This window comes from Anabrus simplex, chromosome 8, assembly GCF_040414725.1.
Source record: "Anabrus simplex isolate iqAnaSimp1 chromosome 8, ASM4041472v1, whole genome shotgun sequence".
Lineage (NCBI taxonomy): Eukaryota > Metazoa > Arthropoda > Insecta > Orthoptera > Tettigoniidae > Anabrus > Anabrus simplex.
In genome coordinates, this window is record NC_090272.1 from 195393986 (window position 1) to 195408357 (window position 14372).

General features: G+C 39.5%; 1 protein-coding gene across 1 annotated transcript in view; it reads right to left on the reverse strand.

The window, feature by feature from the left end:
• The window catches only part of LOC136879399 (NAD(P)H pyrophosphatase NUDT13, mitochondrial), a 51528-nt gene that overhangs the window by 25817 nt on the left and 11339 nt on the right, over positions 1-14372 (reverse strand). The window contains exon 3 of the mRNA XM_067153215.2: positions 2272-2515. Within this exon, the coding sequence (XP_067009316.2) occupies positions 2272-2515 (244 nt within the window). The remainder of the gene's footprint in view (positions 1-2271; positions 2516-14372) is intronic.

Genomic DNA, 14372 nt, shown 5'->3' on the forward strand with positions numbered 1-14372 from the left:
TTGTCTCTTCTACTCTTCTGTATCATACTCCTCAAGAACTTCATTTCGGCTGCCTGTATTCGACTCTCATCCTTCTTTGTCACTGTTCAAGTTTCTGCTCCGTAAGTTGTTATGGGTACGTAATACATCTTGTACATAGTATCCTTTGCTTCTGTTGGCACATCTTTGTCCCATAACATGTGTCTTACACTATGATAGAAACAACTTCCAGCTTGAATCCTTTTACTAATCTCAGCATCTAGTCGAGCATTCTCCATTAATTCACTCCCCAGGTATTTAAACGTTTCCACTACTTCCAGGGGCTTGTCTGCAAGTCTCATCTGACCTTTCCCTTCTTTCTCCCCTCTAGTCATAACAAGAGTTTTACTCTTTTCTACACTTATTTTAAATCCACATTCTTCGATCTTCCCATTCACCACATTCAACTGTTCTTGAACCTTCCTGTCGTCTTCTCCCCAAATCACAATATCATCTGCAAATAACATCATGTTCATTTCTCTTCCTCCATTTGCTCTGTTTTCTAAAAATTTAGTCACCCGTTCAATCACTTTTTCATCCAATCCAATAGCCCTCATTTTTGTCAGTAGCCTCCCATGATCCACCCTAACAAAAGCCTTGGACAAGTCAATAATGACAGTCAATTTGACCTCCTGAATCTAAAATATCTGCTACTTCTTGCTGGAATCCTGCATGCTGAGGTTGACTGGAATAATCTTTTCTAAACCCAAATAGCCTTTCATCAAACTAGTTAGTAATTTGGAAACATGTTTAATAAAATCAAAAGGAATGCTTTCCCAATGCAATACGTCATGCTGATTGGCCTGTAATTATGATGACAAGAGGGTGGGATGGAGGGAGGGAGGGAGGGAGGGAGGGAGGAAGGGAGGAAGGAAGGAAAGGGGAATAAAACAGTACATGGAAAATCGATAGTAGTGAAAAGTTTCAAATACCTGGGAAGTGTAATCACAAAAGATGGGAAAATAACTAAAGAGAAAGGGAAGAGAGTACAACAAGAAAATGACTTTCACCAGAGTGTCAGGGCATGCTATGGAACCAAGACATTCCAAAGAAAGGCAATTAAGTTCTGTATTCAATCTGTTATGTACCAATATTGACACAAGCGGCAGATTGACAATAACATAACGAGACAGTAGTAGGTGCTCAAAATGAAATTTCTTAGAGGTATCATAGAAAAGACAAGAAAAGAGATTAGAAAGAGGTTTGGAGTTTTAAAACACAGGACAAGATAGAAACAAGCAAGCTGGAATGGTGCATGATGCAAAAGGGAGAAGATCAAGTTCCAAAGAAAGCATTTGTAGTGACACCAACAGGAAAGAGGCCAAAAGGGAGGCCTCAAAGGAGGTGAATGGATACAGTGGAGGGGAGTATAGAAAAGGGAGGAGACAACATAGAAGAAATATTGGAAGCAAGAAAAGAGTGCTAGAGAGACAGGCAATGATGGAGTTCCTTGATTCACAACCTAACCCATAAGACAACTGGAAATGGGAACTGAAGAACTGATATAGCTCAATTATATATAACTCTGTATAACGATGAGTTACTCAATGATAAAGATGTTGATTGCCATAGGAAACCTGAAATATTTGTTCTGAATGAGTAAATTTATAATACCAATATAGTTGGTCCGTTATTGGACATTATAAATTTTCCAGCTAACTCATTCCTGGTTGCCAGTGTTTTGCCCCAGTGTGCTAAGTTGGGCTCATCAGTTGGTAAATAGCACACCTAACAAGATGCATGGCTAGTGTATACTGTGGAGTTACTCAAATTAAAAGTTTTTAAAGCAAATTTAAAATATAAAACTGAAGGACTGTTCCATGCTTCCACTTACTTCCAGTACTGTAGTCTAAAATTGCATATATTTATTAAGTTTGATTTAAATATTTGTAGTACTTACAGATTATTAAATGTCAAGCTTTAAATTTTAACCAAATGGATGTCAAACACTTCAAAATTGATTAAAGGATTACTTTATGCAGTTACTATCAAAAATGTAGGATTGAAGACTCAGATTCATCAAATGTGAAGTTTGTGTTGAATTAAAACTTTGGTTTTTCAACAGAACTTGTTGCAATTACACTGTGGTATACATTTGTAATACAGTGCCAATGCTCAATGTACTGTTAGACATTTAAACAATTACTTCATTTCACATAACAAATTCCAGCCAAGATTACTTCACATTTAGTGAATTTTGAGTCTTCAATAATATATTTGAATGTTAAGTGAATGGTAACGTGCATGACCTACCAACTTCCACAAAGCCTGCAATGCAGGTGTAGAGTCCTGCAGGAAACATAGGCTGACGAACCAGGAGTGCTTTGCTGTGGTCCTCGTTGGTTACAAGAACTATGCCAACAGGAGTGATGTTTGGATAATGTGTCTCATTACATGAGGAACACACTTTCTGAGCACCCACCACATGTTGCGTCAAGCAGCCGCCACAGGAAGGGCAGAAATTAAAACGACGTTTCCATTGCAGGAGGGAGTAGCTCTAGAACATAACAGGAGCAACACATTAATTGCTACAACCGCTCAATACCAAGGGGACAGTAAAATCTCAGGAATTATACAGTATTAAAGAGGATTGTTCAGAGTCATACTTAGTGTTGTCAAGCTAGGGTTTTAAATGGCTAGTATACAACTACAGTGAAACAACTCCTTACAGACACTCCTCAAATATTGACAGATTGTTATAGCTCAACTGAAATAATGTAGAAGTACTCCAGTTTACAAACATGAACAGCTGTTTCTCTTCTTCTTACTCTTTTTAACTACCCATTTCCAGTTCTCTCCACGGTCATGTTATCAATCAAGGACAATCAATTAATCAATCAATCAGGTGGCAGATTCCCTATCAATTGTTTCCCCAGTTTTTCTTGAATGGTTTCAAAGAACTTCAAACTCTATTTTCCTGCATAAATTATTCCAATCCTACATTCTTCTGCCTATAAATAATCATTTGCCCCAAGTTGTCCTCTTGAATTCCAACTTTATCTTCATATTATGATCTTTCCTTCCTAAGCTCCACTTAAGCTTACTCTTTTGCTTACGTCATTCCACAACATCTCTCTGATTGTTTCTTTCGATTTATAGAATGGAAGAAGCATCCCTTTACAGTAACGCAATAAGGTCCACAAGATTCTGTAGCAGCAGACAAGAAACATAATCAGATACTCAAAATTTGGATTGAAGCCCCTTTTAACCATAACTTACATCAAAACAATCAACTTCCAACGGAGAGTCTGGTCGCTACAAACAAGAATTAAATATGTCAATACTTCCTCTGATCAAATTGCCAAACTGCAGCAGCAAGCCTCATCAAATCTAGAAGCCATTTTCCAACGAACCCAAGACTTCAATTCTAGATTATCATCATGACTAATCACGCATAATGCAAAATTACAGTCTTTTTAAATAACATTATTTAGAGAGCACAATTCTTAACTAAAATTCTCAATACTGAAATGTTACTGTATTCTAGAAACCAACGCACTTCAGAAACTATGGCTCGTATATATTAACATCCAATATTTATATTTATGACTCAAATTTTAATGCCAAATTATAGTTGAATCAATTTTATTTTAACATTGCAAACAATTTTTAGCCAAATTTTCAAATTGTAAAAACTGTGTTTTGGACGTCAATGTGTTTTAGAATTAAGAGTTACTCCATTTTAACATTGCAAATCATATTGTCATAATTTTTAATGTGTATAATTATTCTTGTGTTTTAAATATTGTTATCACTGAAATTTAGATTTACATTCAATGTAATGAAATTTGTAACAACAATCCAAATATGACAAACCTTGAGGCAATTGTATAGGCTGATGATGCTTGTGAATAAAAGCGAAACATGTCCCGGTAAATTAGTGTTGTAACATTACAACTTAGCAACACAAACTGTAATTTGTATTGAAAAGGTGGATCAAAATAACCAACAAATTGTTAGTGTATCACACACCACTTAGTCGAGCAGTTCATTTCCTTACTCCCAAGTCTTTCCAGCTCAAAGTTTGCAACGCTTTTGTAACACTACTCTTTTGTCAGGAATCACTCAGAACAAATCGTGCTGCTTTCCGTTGGATATTTTCCAGTTCTCACAGCAGAGGTAATCCTGGTATGGGTCCCATACACTGGAACTATACTCTAACTGGGGTCTTACCAAGCTCGATAGCTGCAGTCACTTAAGGACGGCCAGTATTCGGAAGATGGTGGGTTCGAAGCCCACTGTCGGCAGCCCTGAAGATCATTTTCCATTATTTCCCATTTTCACAGCAGGCAAATGCTGGGGCTGTACCTTTATTAAGACCACAGTCGCTCGTATCTACCTCTAACCCTTTCCTGTCCCATCGTCGCCAAAAGACCTATCTGTGTCGGTGCGATGTAAAACAACTTGTCAATTTTAAAAAAAGAAAAAAATGATATGCCCTCACCTTTACATTCTTAATACACCTGCAGCTCTCACTTTGGAACTGTGGGTTAGTAACCACGGTTCCCCTAGCCGAGTCTGGTATTGCTTCAACTTGTATCAGGCTCCTCACTTTCATCTTTCCTGTCTGATCACCCTTGGTCAACACTTGTTCTCTTCTGACCTTGATGTCTTTCATTTTCACTCTCTTCATGGACCTTCCCTTTCTTTTGCCAATGCCTCCATTCTTTGAAGGTCAGACATCTTCCACATATCCTGTGATTAGTCTTTTTGGTTGCAGTAATAATAATAATAATAATAATAATAATAATAATAATAATAATAATAATAATAACAACAACAACAACAACAACAACAACAACGTAATGGTCTCAGGAGAGGCATGGTGCAGGTCTTTGAGATGATGCCCTATAGGCGACCTATACATCTGTGAGAGTGGGTCCCTACATAAGATGAATTAACCAGTGATAGTTAAAAACCCCAGCCCAGCTAGGAATCAAACCTGTGACTCCTTGGATCAAAGGCCAGCACACTAACTATTTAGCCATGGAACCGAACAAAACTTCTGTCCTCCTTCCGAGGTGGTAGAGTTCTTTTCAGATACACTCCCAATCGAGGTGAACTACAAAAGCGGATCAAATATTAACATGAATTTGAATGTACTGCTGCTGTTAGTACTAATTCTGAGGCGGGGCTTTGCCAGGATGTTGGTGGGGGTATCTGGAGAAGGAGTCTGCGTGCGCGAATAACGGTGAAAAGCTGGGCTGCTTCAGTACGCCATGAGTGAGCAAGTGGTGCACGTCTGTTCTGCAATACATCATCAAATTCCTCACAAAAGAGGGTACCAAACCTTCTGAAATTTTGAGACGTCTCCACACACACTTTCGGGAAAGAACACTTTCGCAGACTCGAGTGTATGAATGAGCTAAAAAATTTGTGGCAGGAACAGAAGTTGTGGAAAATGAACCCCATGAAAGGAGACCGCGAACAGGCATCACTGCAGGCAACACTGTTGCCATTCATGATGTTATTGGTGAAGATCGGCGAATAAAAAAATTTGCAAATTGTTTTAGCCAAAGCAATAAGTTACAGAAGTGTTCAAACCATCATCCAAGATGAACTCCATTTCAGAAAATTGTCTGCCAGGTGCGATCCTTGTCTCCTCAACCAGGAACAAAAACTTTATGCCAGGAAGTTTGTCAGAGACTCCTGCAGGAACAGGAAAGAGAGGATTTCTTGCATTGTATTGTGAGTTTCATCATTACATCCCAGAGTCAAAGCAAGCAAGCATGGAGTGACGGCAAAAAGATGAAGCAGGTCTGGTCAAGGCCAAAATACACCCATCGGCTGGAAAGATGCTTGCAACCGTTTTCTGTGACTCCGCGGGCGTTTTGCTGGTGGATTTTCTTCATGCACAAAGGACAATTAATGCAGCTTATTACTGTCACCTTTTGGATGAAGCAAAAGCTGCATATCGCAACAAGCAATGCTGGCAACTGATCCGAAACATTCTTCTTCCTGACAATGCAAGGCCACATACTGCCGCTTTAAAGCGGGAAAAACTGGAAGATCATCGCCATAAGACCTATCTGTGTCGGTGCAACGTAAAAAAGAAAAAACTGAAGAAAATTCACTGGACACCTCTAGAATACCCTCGTACAGCCCAGATTGATTGCCCTGCGACTACCATTTGTTTGGACCACTCGAACAAGACCTGGCAGAACAGCAGTTCGATGATGATGCAAGTGTAGATGAGTTCGTGCGCAACTGGCTTTGCGACACGTACCTCTTCTTTCTATCAAGACGCCATCAAAAACTTACCAATCCGATGGAGAAAATGTGTATTAAAGGCAGGACACTATGTAGAAAAGTGATCTCTATATGTGTGGTTTTTTTTTTTTTTTTTTGGTTGATGCAATAAGTTTTAAAAAATAATTCCCATTTATATTTGATCTGCCCTCGTACAAGGGTCATTTTAAACCCATAACATCCCTCCTGCCAATCTTAAATATCTGGCAGTACCAGGAATCGAATCCGTGCATCCAGCAAAGCAACTAATAGCACTAACAGTTATGCTATGAAGACAGACGTTGCACAGTTCAGCTTCCTCTTAAAGTAACAACCACCAAAATCAGCAAATAAAAACACTATTTTCAGGGGGGGAGAGGGGAGGATTTTTGGGGGGACCTTCAAAAACAAAAGCTATAGTTGCAATAAAAATCCCTATGGATGAAGATGGTAGAATACACCCATGGTATCCTCTGCCTGTCATAAGAGGTAACTACATGGGTTGATTTTTTAATAGTAGCAACTATTTTTTATTTAGATACATAGCATACATACAATGTTAGGCGTTTTACAGGCCTTCGAAGTAATCACTATTGTTGTGTAGCCTGCATTCCCAGCAATGTGGAAGCTGTTGGATGCCGTTGAAAGCTCCTGATCTCTGGAGGTCACGAACGGAGCGGTCGGTGACCTGGAGAATGTCATCCAGTGTGCAGAAGCAGACCCCTCGAAGTAGTGCTTTCATTTTAGGGATGAGATCGTAGTCACAGGGGCTGAAATCTAGAGAATAAGGGGGGTTATAAAGCACTTCTCAGCCCCAGCGATTGAACAACTCAATCACAGCTCCTGCTGCATGCGGCCTTGCATTGTCATGCCATGCAGAATGATGGTTGGGTTATTCAGGAAGTGTCCTCGTTTTCTTCTTAGAACTGCTACCAGGTTCATTCGCAAAAATGCACAGTAATACTCCACATTAACGGTACGTCCTCAGGAAACAGTATGCTTTATGATAACACCAACCTAGTTGTAGACAATGATCAGCATGGCTTTCAGAATGGTTCTGGTCGGCCAAACAGTTACTTTTAGCGGCGACTCGTGATGATGCCACTCCTTTGATTGGTGTTTCAGCTGCGGTTCATAAGCTCTGGCCCAGGTCTCGTCAATAGTAATTATCCGCCATAAGCCTCACGTTCATAGCGCTCCAAGTGCGTACAAGCTGCATAATATCGCAGCCATTTTTGATGTTCGGTCAAATCATATGGAACCCATTTGGAGGCAATTTTCCGCATTCCCAGCTGCTTCTTCAGGATTTGCAGCACAATCAAAGTTGCCAGCCCTGTATTATTGGCCAATTCATGAATTGTGGTGTTCCAATCCGCCAGCACTAACGCGTTCACATTCTACACATCATCATCACTTACTGCAGTATGACCATGCAGCGGCATGTCTGTCACATTTAGTCGCCCGTCTTTGAAAGCCTTGACCCACTGTGTTACAGTACGGTAAGATAATGCACTTTCACCGCAAGCCTCTTGTAATCCTTCGTAACACTGCCTTTCATTGCAACCTTTAGCGCATTCAACTTTCAACCAGCTACTCTGATCTTGCTTTGAAATCATTACAGTTGTACTCCACGAGCGCACGCTCATAACTGCGTTCTTGTTGTTGTCACTGCACACATGCATGGTGTGTGGAGGGCGAGTTTGTTTATGCTGAGGGAGGGCAGGTACCTAAGCTACCTCAGGTACACAGTATATGGTCTGGCTATGTTTCACAGCATTGTTACAGCATAGTTGCCACTATTCCCTTAGCTGAGTCAGGTAATGCTTCAACTTACTTTATCAGGCTCCTTACTTTCATCTTTCCTATCCGACCATCCTTGGTCAACACTTGTTCTCGTCAGACACTGATGTCGATCATATTCACTCCCTTCATGGACCTTCCCTTTCTTTTACCGATGCCTTTATTCTTCGAAGGTCGGACATCTTCCACGTATACCCTGTGATGATTAGTGTTTGATTGCAGTAATAATGATAATACCAATAATAATAATAGTAATAATGTGTGGCCTTAGAAGAGGCATGGTGCAGGTCTGCGAGATGACGCCCTATAGGCTACTTGTGCGTCTGTGAGGATGGGTCCTTATGTAAGATGAATCAACCAAAGAAGATTTAAACCATGATCTGGCTGGGAATCAAACCTGCAACTCCTTGGATCAAAGGCCATCATGCTAAACATTTAGCCATGGAACTGGACAAAACTCCCATCCTCGTTCCGAGGTGGTAGAGTTCTTTTCAGATACACCCCCAATGGAGATGAGCTATGTGTGTCATTTTAACCTCACTTCAGAACTCCTGCCAATCTTAAATCTCTGGCAGTACCAGGAGCCGAATCTCGACATCTGATGACGGCACCTAGTCGCACTAACAGTTACGGCATGAAGGCAGACATTGCACAGTTGAACTTGGTCTTAAAGCAATAACCACCACCATCAGCAAATAAAAACACTATATTTTTAGTTCTGAAATCGATGTAACTGAATAAAAATATTCGATCATCTTTAGAGCAGTATCATTTACAACTGAGTGGGTTAAGTGGAAGGATGTCACAGCAGTCTAGAATGCTGCGCACGCTATATCATGACCATGCAGCGTGAGACAAAGAGTTCTTTTTTTTTAATAGAGCAAACAAATATTTTAACACTATCTTTATAAATAACGTTTGATACATTTTTTAAATAAAATGAAAATATTTCTGTATGTTTATTAAAAATTATGCCACCTGTTTGTCATATTTAACAGTTTGTTCTTGTTTATATATTACATGTGAATTTCATTAATTTACAACTTGCACTCACATAAAAAAATTAAACACTGCATGAAAGTAATTTGTTTATAATTGTTATAATATTTTTAATTTGTAATTACCTGTAGCCAAAATATATTTCATTTACTACTATCCATATATACACAGTATAAAGGTATAAAAATTAAAATAGACATGAATTAATGAGGCATTTCCAGGCATCTCAAAAACTTAAGACTTTGTACCAAAGAAGCTGATGACATCAGGATTCCTGGAAAAATCAAAAATTTCCAAAATTCCCCAAGGAGGTCAGGCTGGGGGTTTTCAAAATTGGGGCTCAGCATAAGAATGCATGTGTAAGCATTTCACGCACCCAGTCAGATATATTTTTCATAAGCAATGACCCATCATTTTCATGGGCTTAAAAGTTCCTTGGAAATCCAAATTAAGTTTTAACTCCAAACTCCAAAAAAATACTCCACCCCCTCTTACGGATTGTTATTCAAATTTAAATGTACGTGGATCTTCTAATAATCTTAATATAAATAAATGTCCTTATACACACTGACTTCCATTTGAAAAATGAAAATGAAAACCTACAACCTGTTTTTCAGTCATTGACCGGGTCAGGAATGGATGAATGAAGCAGATATAGGCTATTAGTACGATGGGGTCGCCACTCCCAAAGTGATTTATTAATGACTGATAGATGCTATGAAATGAGAATGGAAAGTGTTGCTGGAATGAAAGGTGACAGGGAAAACCGGAGTACCCGGAGAAAAACCTGTCCCGCCTCAACTTTGTCCAGCACAAATCTCACATGGAGTGACCGGGATTTGAACCACGGTATCCAGCGGTAAGAGGCCGACGCGCTCCCGTCAGAGCCACGGAGGCTCCTTGACTTCCATTTATCCTCCTTAATTTCTCGAAAATGTCCCTCATCACTTTCTTGGAGTTCGATGTTAAAAATTAATTTGGACTTTCGGAAAGCTTACAGGCCCACCATTACAAAAAATGCTTACACATGCATATTTATGCTGAGTCCAAAATTTGAAACCCTGCAGCCTGGCCCCCCTCCAGGAATTTAGGTAAATTTCTAGTAACTTTACAAATGCGTACAATAGAGTCGCCAATGACCACAGCCTCAATCCCACCTCATTAGATCCCCTCCTCTCCTGGTCTCCCTTAACTTCCCTCATGGCTGCAGAACCTACCTCCCACCTCCCTTCTATCCCTGTTCCACCTCCCTCTTCCTATCATCTACTCTACATTTTTCTTTCCTACCGTTCCCTTTCCACTTGCCTCACTCTTTCTCTGTTCCCCCTCTTCCTTCTGCTGTTGTACCTCCAGTGACACATACTGATTTCTCACCAATAACTCTCCTGACTCACTGCTTGATGAGAACCCTTAGCCTGCATTTTCCTTGCTGCTAAAACAGCCCATCTGTCTTCCACAACTTGTCCCCTTCCTTCCCCTCCCTTCTGCCTATCTATTGTACCCTGACATTGATTGAGTGAGTGTTTATGATTTTTATAATATTTTAAATTCAAAAATATATTTCATTTACTAATATCCATATATACACAGTATAAAGGTATAAAAATTAAAACAGACATGAATTAATGAGGCACTTTCAGGCATCTCAAAAACTTAAAACTTGGTACCAGGCTCTTCCATATACAGTAAAACCTCATTAATTCGAAGTCGTTGGGACTCAAAAATCGGACTTCAAATTACGTGATTTCGAGTTAACTGCCAATTCGCAATTCAGAAGTACCAACCCTTGCCGCGTTACGAAATATTCTAAGGCCCGTTACTGCATGCAGTTAACCTTGATTCACAGTTTATACCTTTCAAATGCCATGAAAAAAGAACTATGTCCAAAATGTATCCAAAAAGGTGCATTTACAGTATTCAAATAATGAACTTGCATATCTCACTGGCAAATACAACCTCACGCAACAAAAGAAAGAAAATCACACAATTCAAAGACGAGGATAAATTATGCCGGTTCCCCTGTGCAAATGCACTATTTTTTGGATATCTGTACTGTTTGCATTTTAAGATGCTTTGTACTGGGATGGAAAGTGCCCGACGCCCTTAAAACATTGTAGCTTATCAAACTTTTCTATGACGAGGGGATAAAGTTTCTCGCTTCCATGTGCATTGCAATTGTAACGCACTGACTACAATGACCCCCATCTCCGACCCTTGTACGATTCTCCGGCTGGCACTTTCTCCTTTAAAACCGTAAGACCGTTTGGGCTCGCATTAAAATAAAGCAATGCAGTTTCATCGGCAATGACAGTATTGTTCGGTGCCTACAAATTTATTATGTGAGCCACACTTTTTCGTCAACTGTCGACATCGCCAGTGTACGCGCATTCTGTTTTCCCGCACACTGCCTGTTGTGTGATATTACGGCGTTCCTTAAAAGGTTGAATACAAAAGAATTCCGATTTCATTCAACTTGGCAATCATGAAGCGCACTGTAGACCCACCGAAGTGAGTGTAAGTGCGGAAGGCTACCCCTCCACGTTCCGGAACACGCGTTCTATTATGACGCGGATAAATTTCGAGTTGAAATTACTCTGTAACATACTATTGTTTTAAAATGTAAAGGCAGTTTCGAATTAAAAGTCTGAATTTCGGTAATGGGGCCGACACTGTACTTCGAATTACGAATTACCCGTATTTCGAATTAAACAATTTAAATAACATGCAAAACTGTATCTCATGTTTCCAAGAACGAGAGCTTCTTCGAATTACGTGGGATTTTGAATTAACCGATTTCGAATTATCAAGGTTTTACTGTACTCCTTAATGTCCACTCCCATTCACAGTTCCTACACCTGCCTCCCTCAGCCATTCTTTTGTCTTCTTCACAGAAATGTGAAATAATACCAGAATGCCACTAGAAATAAAATAATGTATTCTTTGAATAAATATATGTCAGGGGAAAGAAATACTTTATACTACACAAGGATTTTATGAAAATAAAGTAAGATAGATATTAACTGATAAAATAACTACAACTCTACTTAACCAATCCTAATTATAAAATAATAACAACAACAACAATCTAACAAGCTATAGAAATGTAGCTACACTAAATACATAGATATATAATTATACATATTTCACTCGCCTTGGCAGTTCACCGATCAGAAGACGGACTGTTGTCAGCTATTGCTGTGATAGGAAGGTTCTTGTCATGTGACAGATGTTCAGAATGACAGCCTTCTGCAATTGTGGAAGTGAATAAGCGACATCCAGGTCCTGGAAGTGTTGTTGCATCTTACTCTGCACAAGTCCTGTGGTGGAGACGATTAACAGCCTCACTGTCGCCAGATCCATTTCCCATAGTTTTCAAACATCTGTTGCAATGTCAGTGTACTTTTCAACCTTCTAGACATAGGTCTGGTGAACATTGTGATCTGAAGGGACAGTCACATCCAGCGTACCAGTCTTCTTGAGAAGTTTGTCAATAAGGGTAATACCTGTTTCATCTTATGGTCCAGTCTGTCTGCAGAATTAGATTCCAGCATAGCTTGAACCTTTCATTTTTGAGCATAACAAATGGTCTGTACACATAAGATGGGATTTTCTCATCCATAAGTCCCAACTTTGACTCCCAAGCTCTTGGTTGACAATTTTTTTGCTACCTCATCATGCTGATAAGTAATATTTTTTACCTGTCATGGCCTTTCATTCACCCACAATATGCTCCATCGTCTCAGCTGTTTCTCTGCATCTGTCACTCACATTTTCCTTTCAGATATACTTGCTTTAATTATGGATGTTTTTGACTCTATATCTTGGATTGTTAACAAGAACACTTCTGTTTCTCCATGGAAGTAGCTGTATTTTAACCAGAGAGTGGATTTCAATCTGTTTGCAGAATGGTGAGCTTATGAGCCATGAAGTTCTTTCTGTTTCAGACATGCTGTAATTGTTCTGTGTTGGCAAATTTTGGAGGAAGAGTCAAAATGCTTCGAAGACTGAGTAGAGTAAACTTATCGTCAGCACAACAGACAGCTGCAAATAGATTTTGATCTCGCTTTGAACAGAAGTACCTTCGTAAGTTTTCTGTCTGTTCGTCTTCCTGAGGTCGAGTATTCCTCTTCCTCAATTTAGAAATGACAAGTTCAGTTACTCCATTGCAGAATTAGGATGAAGCATTCTGTTTGTTGTCAGGCATATCCTCAGTTTTCCCTCCAAGTCCACTAAACTTATTTTTGATCATTTAATGACACCAGATGTGTAGATGAGAACAGGAATAGAAAAACAGCATATTGTCTTTTTTTTTTTGTTTCCTGCATTTAGGAATGATTTTAAAATGGCTGCTGCTCTCTCAAGAAAAGCAGTCTTTAGTCTTTCATTGATGGTGAAGTGACTGATCCCTTTAAGTTGATGGAACCCCAAGTACTTGTAAAATTCTCTAGGTTCGATATCTTTAATCACTTTCTTTCTAGTGATCTGAAATCCATCACCAGCCTCAAGTTTTCCTTGTTTCAGACAAATCACTCTATCTTTCTCCATTCTAAACTCCATATATACGTCATCAGAAAATTTCTCTGTTAAAAGCCAGAAACTGGATCAGTTGTTCATTGGTAGCAGCAAGCAGCTTAATGTCATCCATGTAGAGTAGGTGACAATTTATGATTCGTTTCAGATGTTTTTGTGTTGTAGTCGTAGCCTGTGCTATTGAGTGTTTGGGCCAGTGGGTTAAGAGCTAGATAAAACCACAAATAACTGAGTGAGTCACCTTGGAGTATTCCTCTTCTGATGTTAATTTTCCTTGTTTGGAAATTCTGTCCAAGTCGGAGTTGTGTTGCCAATTTTGACATTGCTGACTGTAGGTAGTTAACAACTGCTGGATGTACAGTGCACATTTTAAGGACTTCCACGATGTAATCATGTGGCACTGAGTCAAAGGTCTTCTTATAATCAATATAGGTCATGTGGAGATTCTTCTTGTGGATGACTTGGGCAACTACCATACTGGCAATTATCAGTTTGTCTTTCCACACTTCAGACTTCTTGAAGCAGCCTTTTTGTTCTTCTGTCAGAATTCCAGTGTTTAGGCAGTGATTTTAAATTGTAAGTATCTCGAATGGAGTCGGCAGGCAGGTGATTGGTCTGCACTTGGAAGGATTACTGGTATCTTCATCCTTAAGCAGCAAGTAAGTGAAACCTTTTGTTAAGAAGTCTGATGCACCTTCTGGGCTCTCAAGGAATGTTCTAGATGACTATATAGCACTTGATGTGTGCTTGTGGACTTTACACCAGTAACTATGCACTCCATCTGGACATGGCAATTT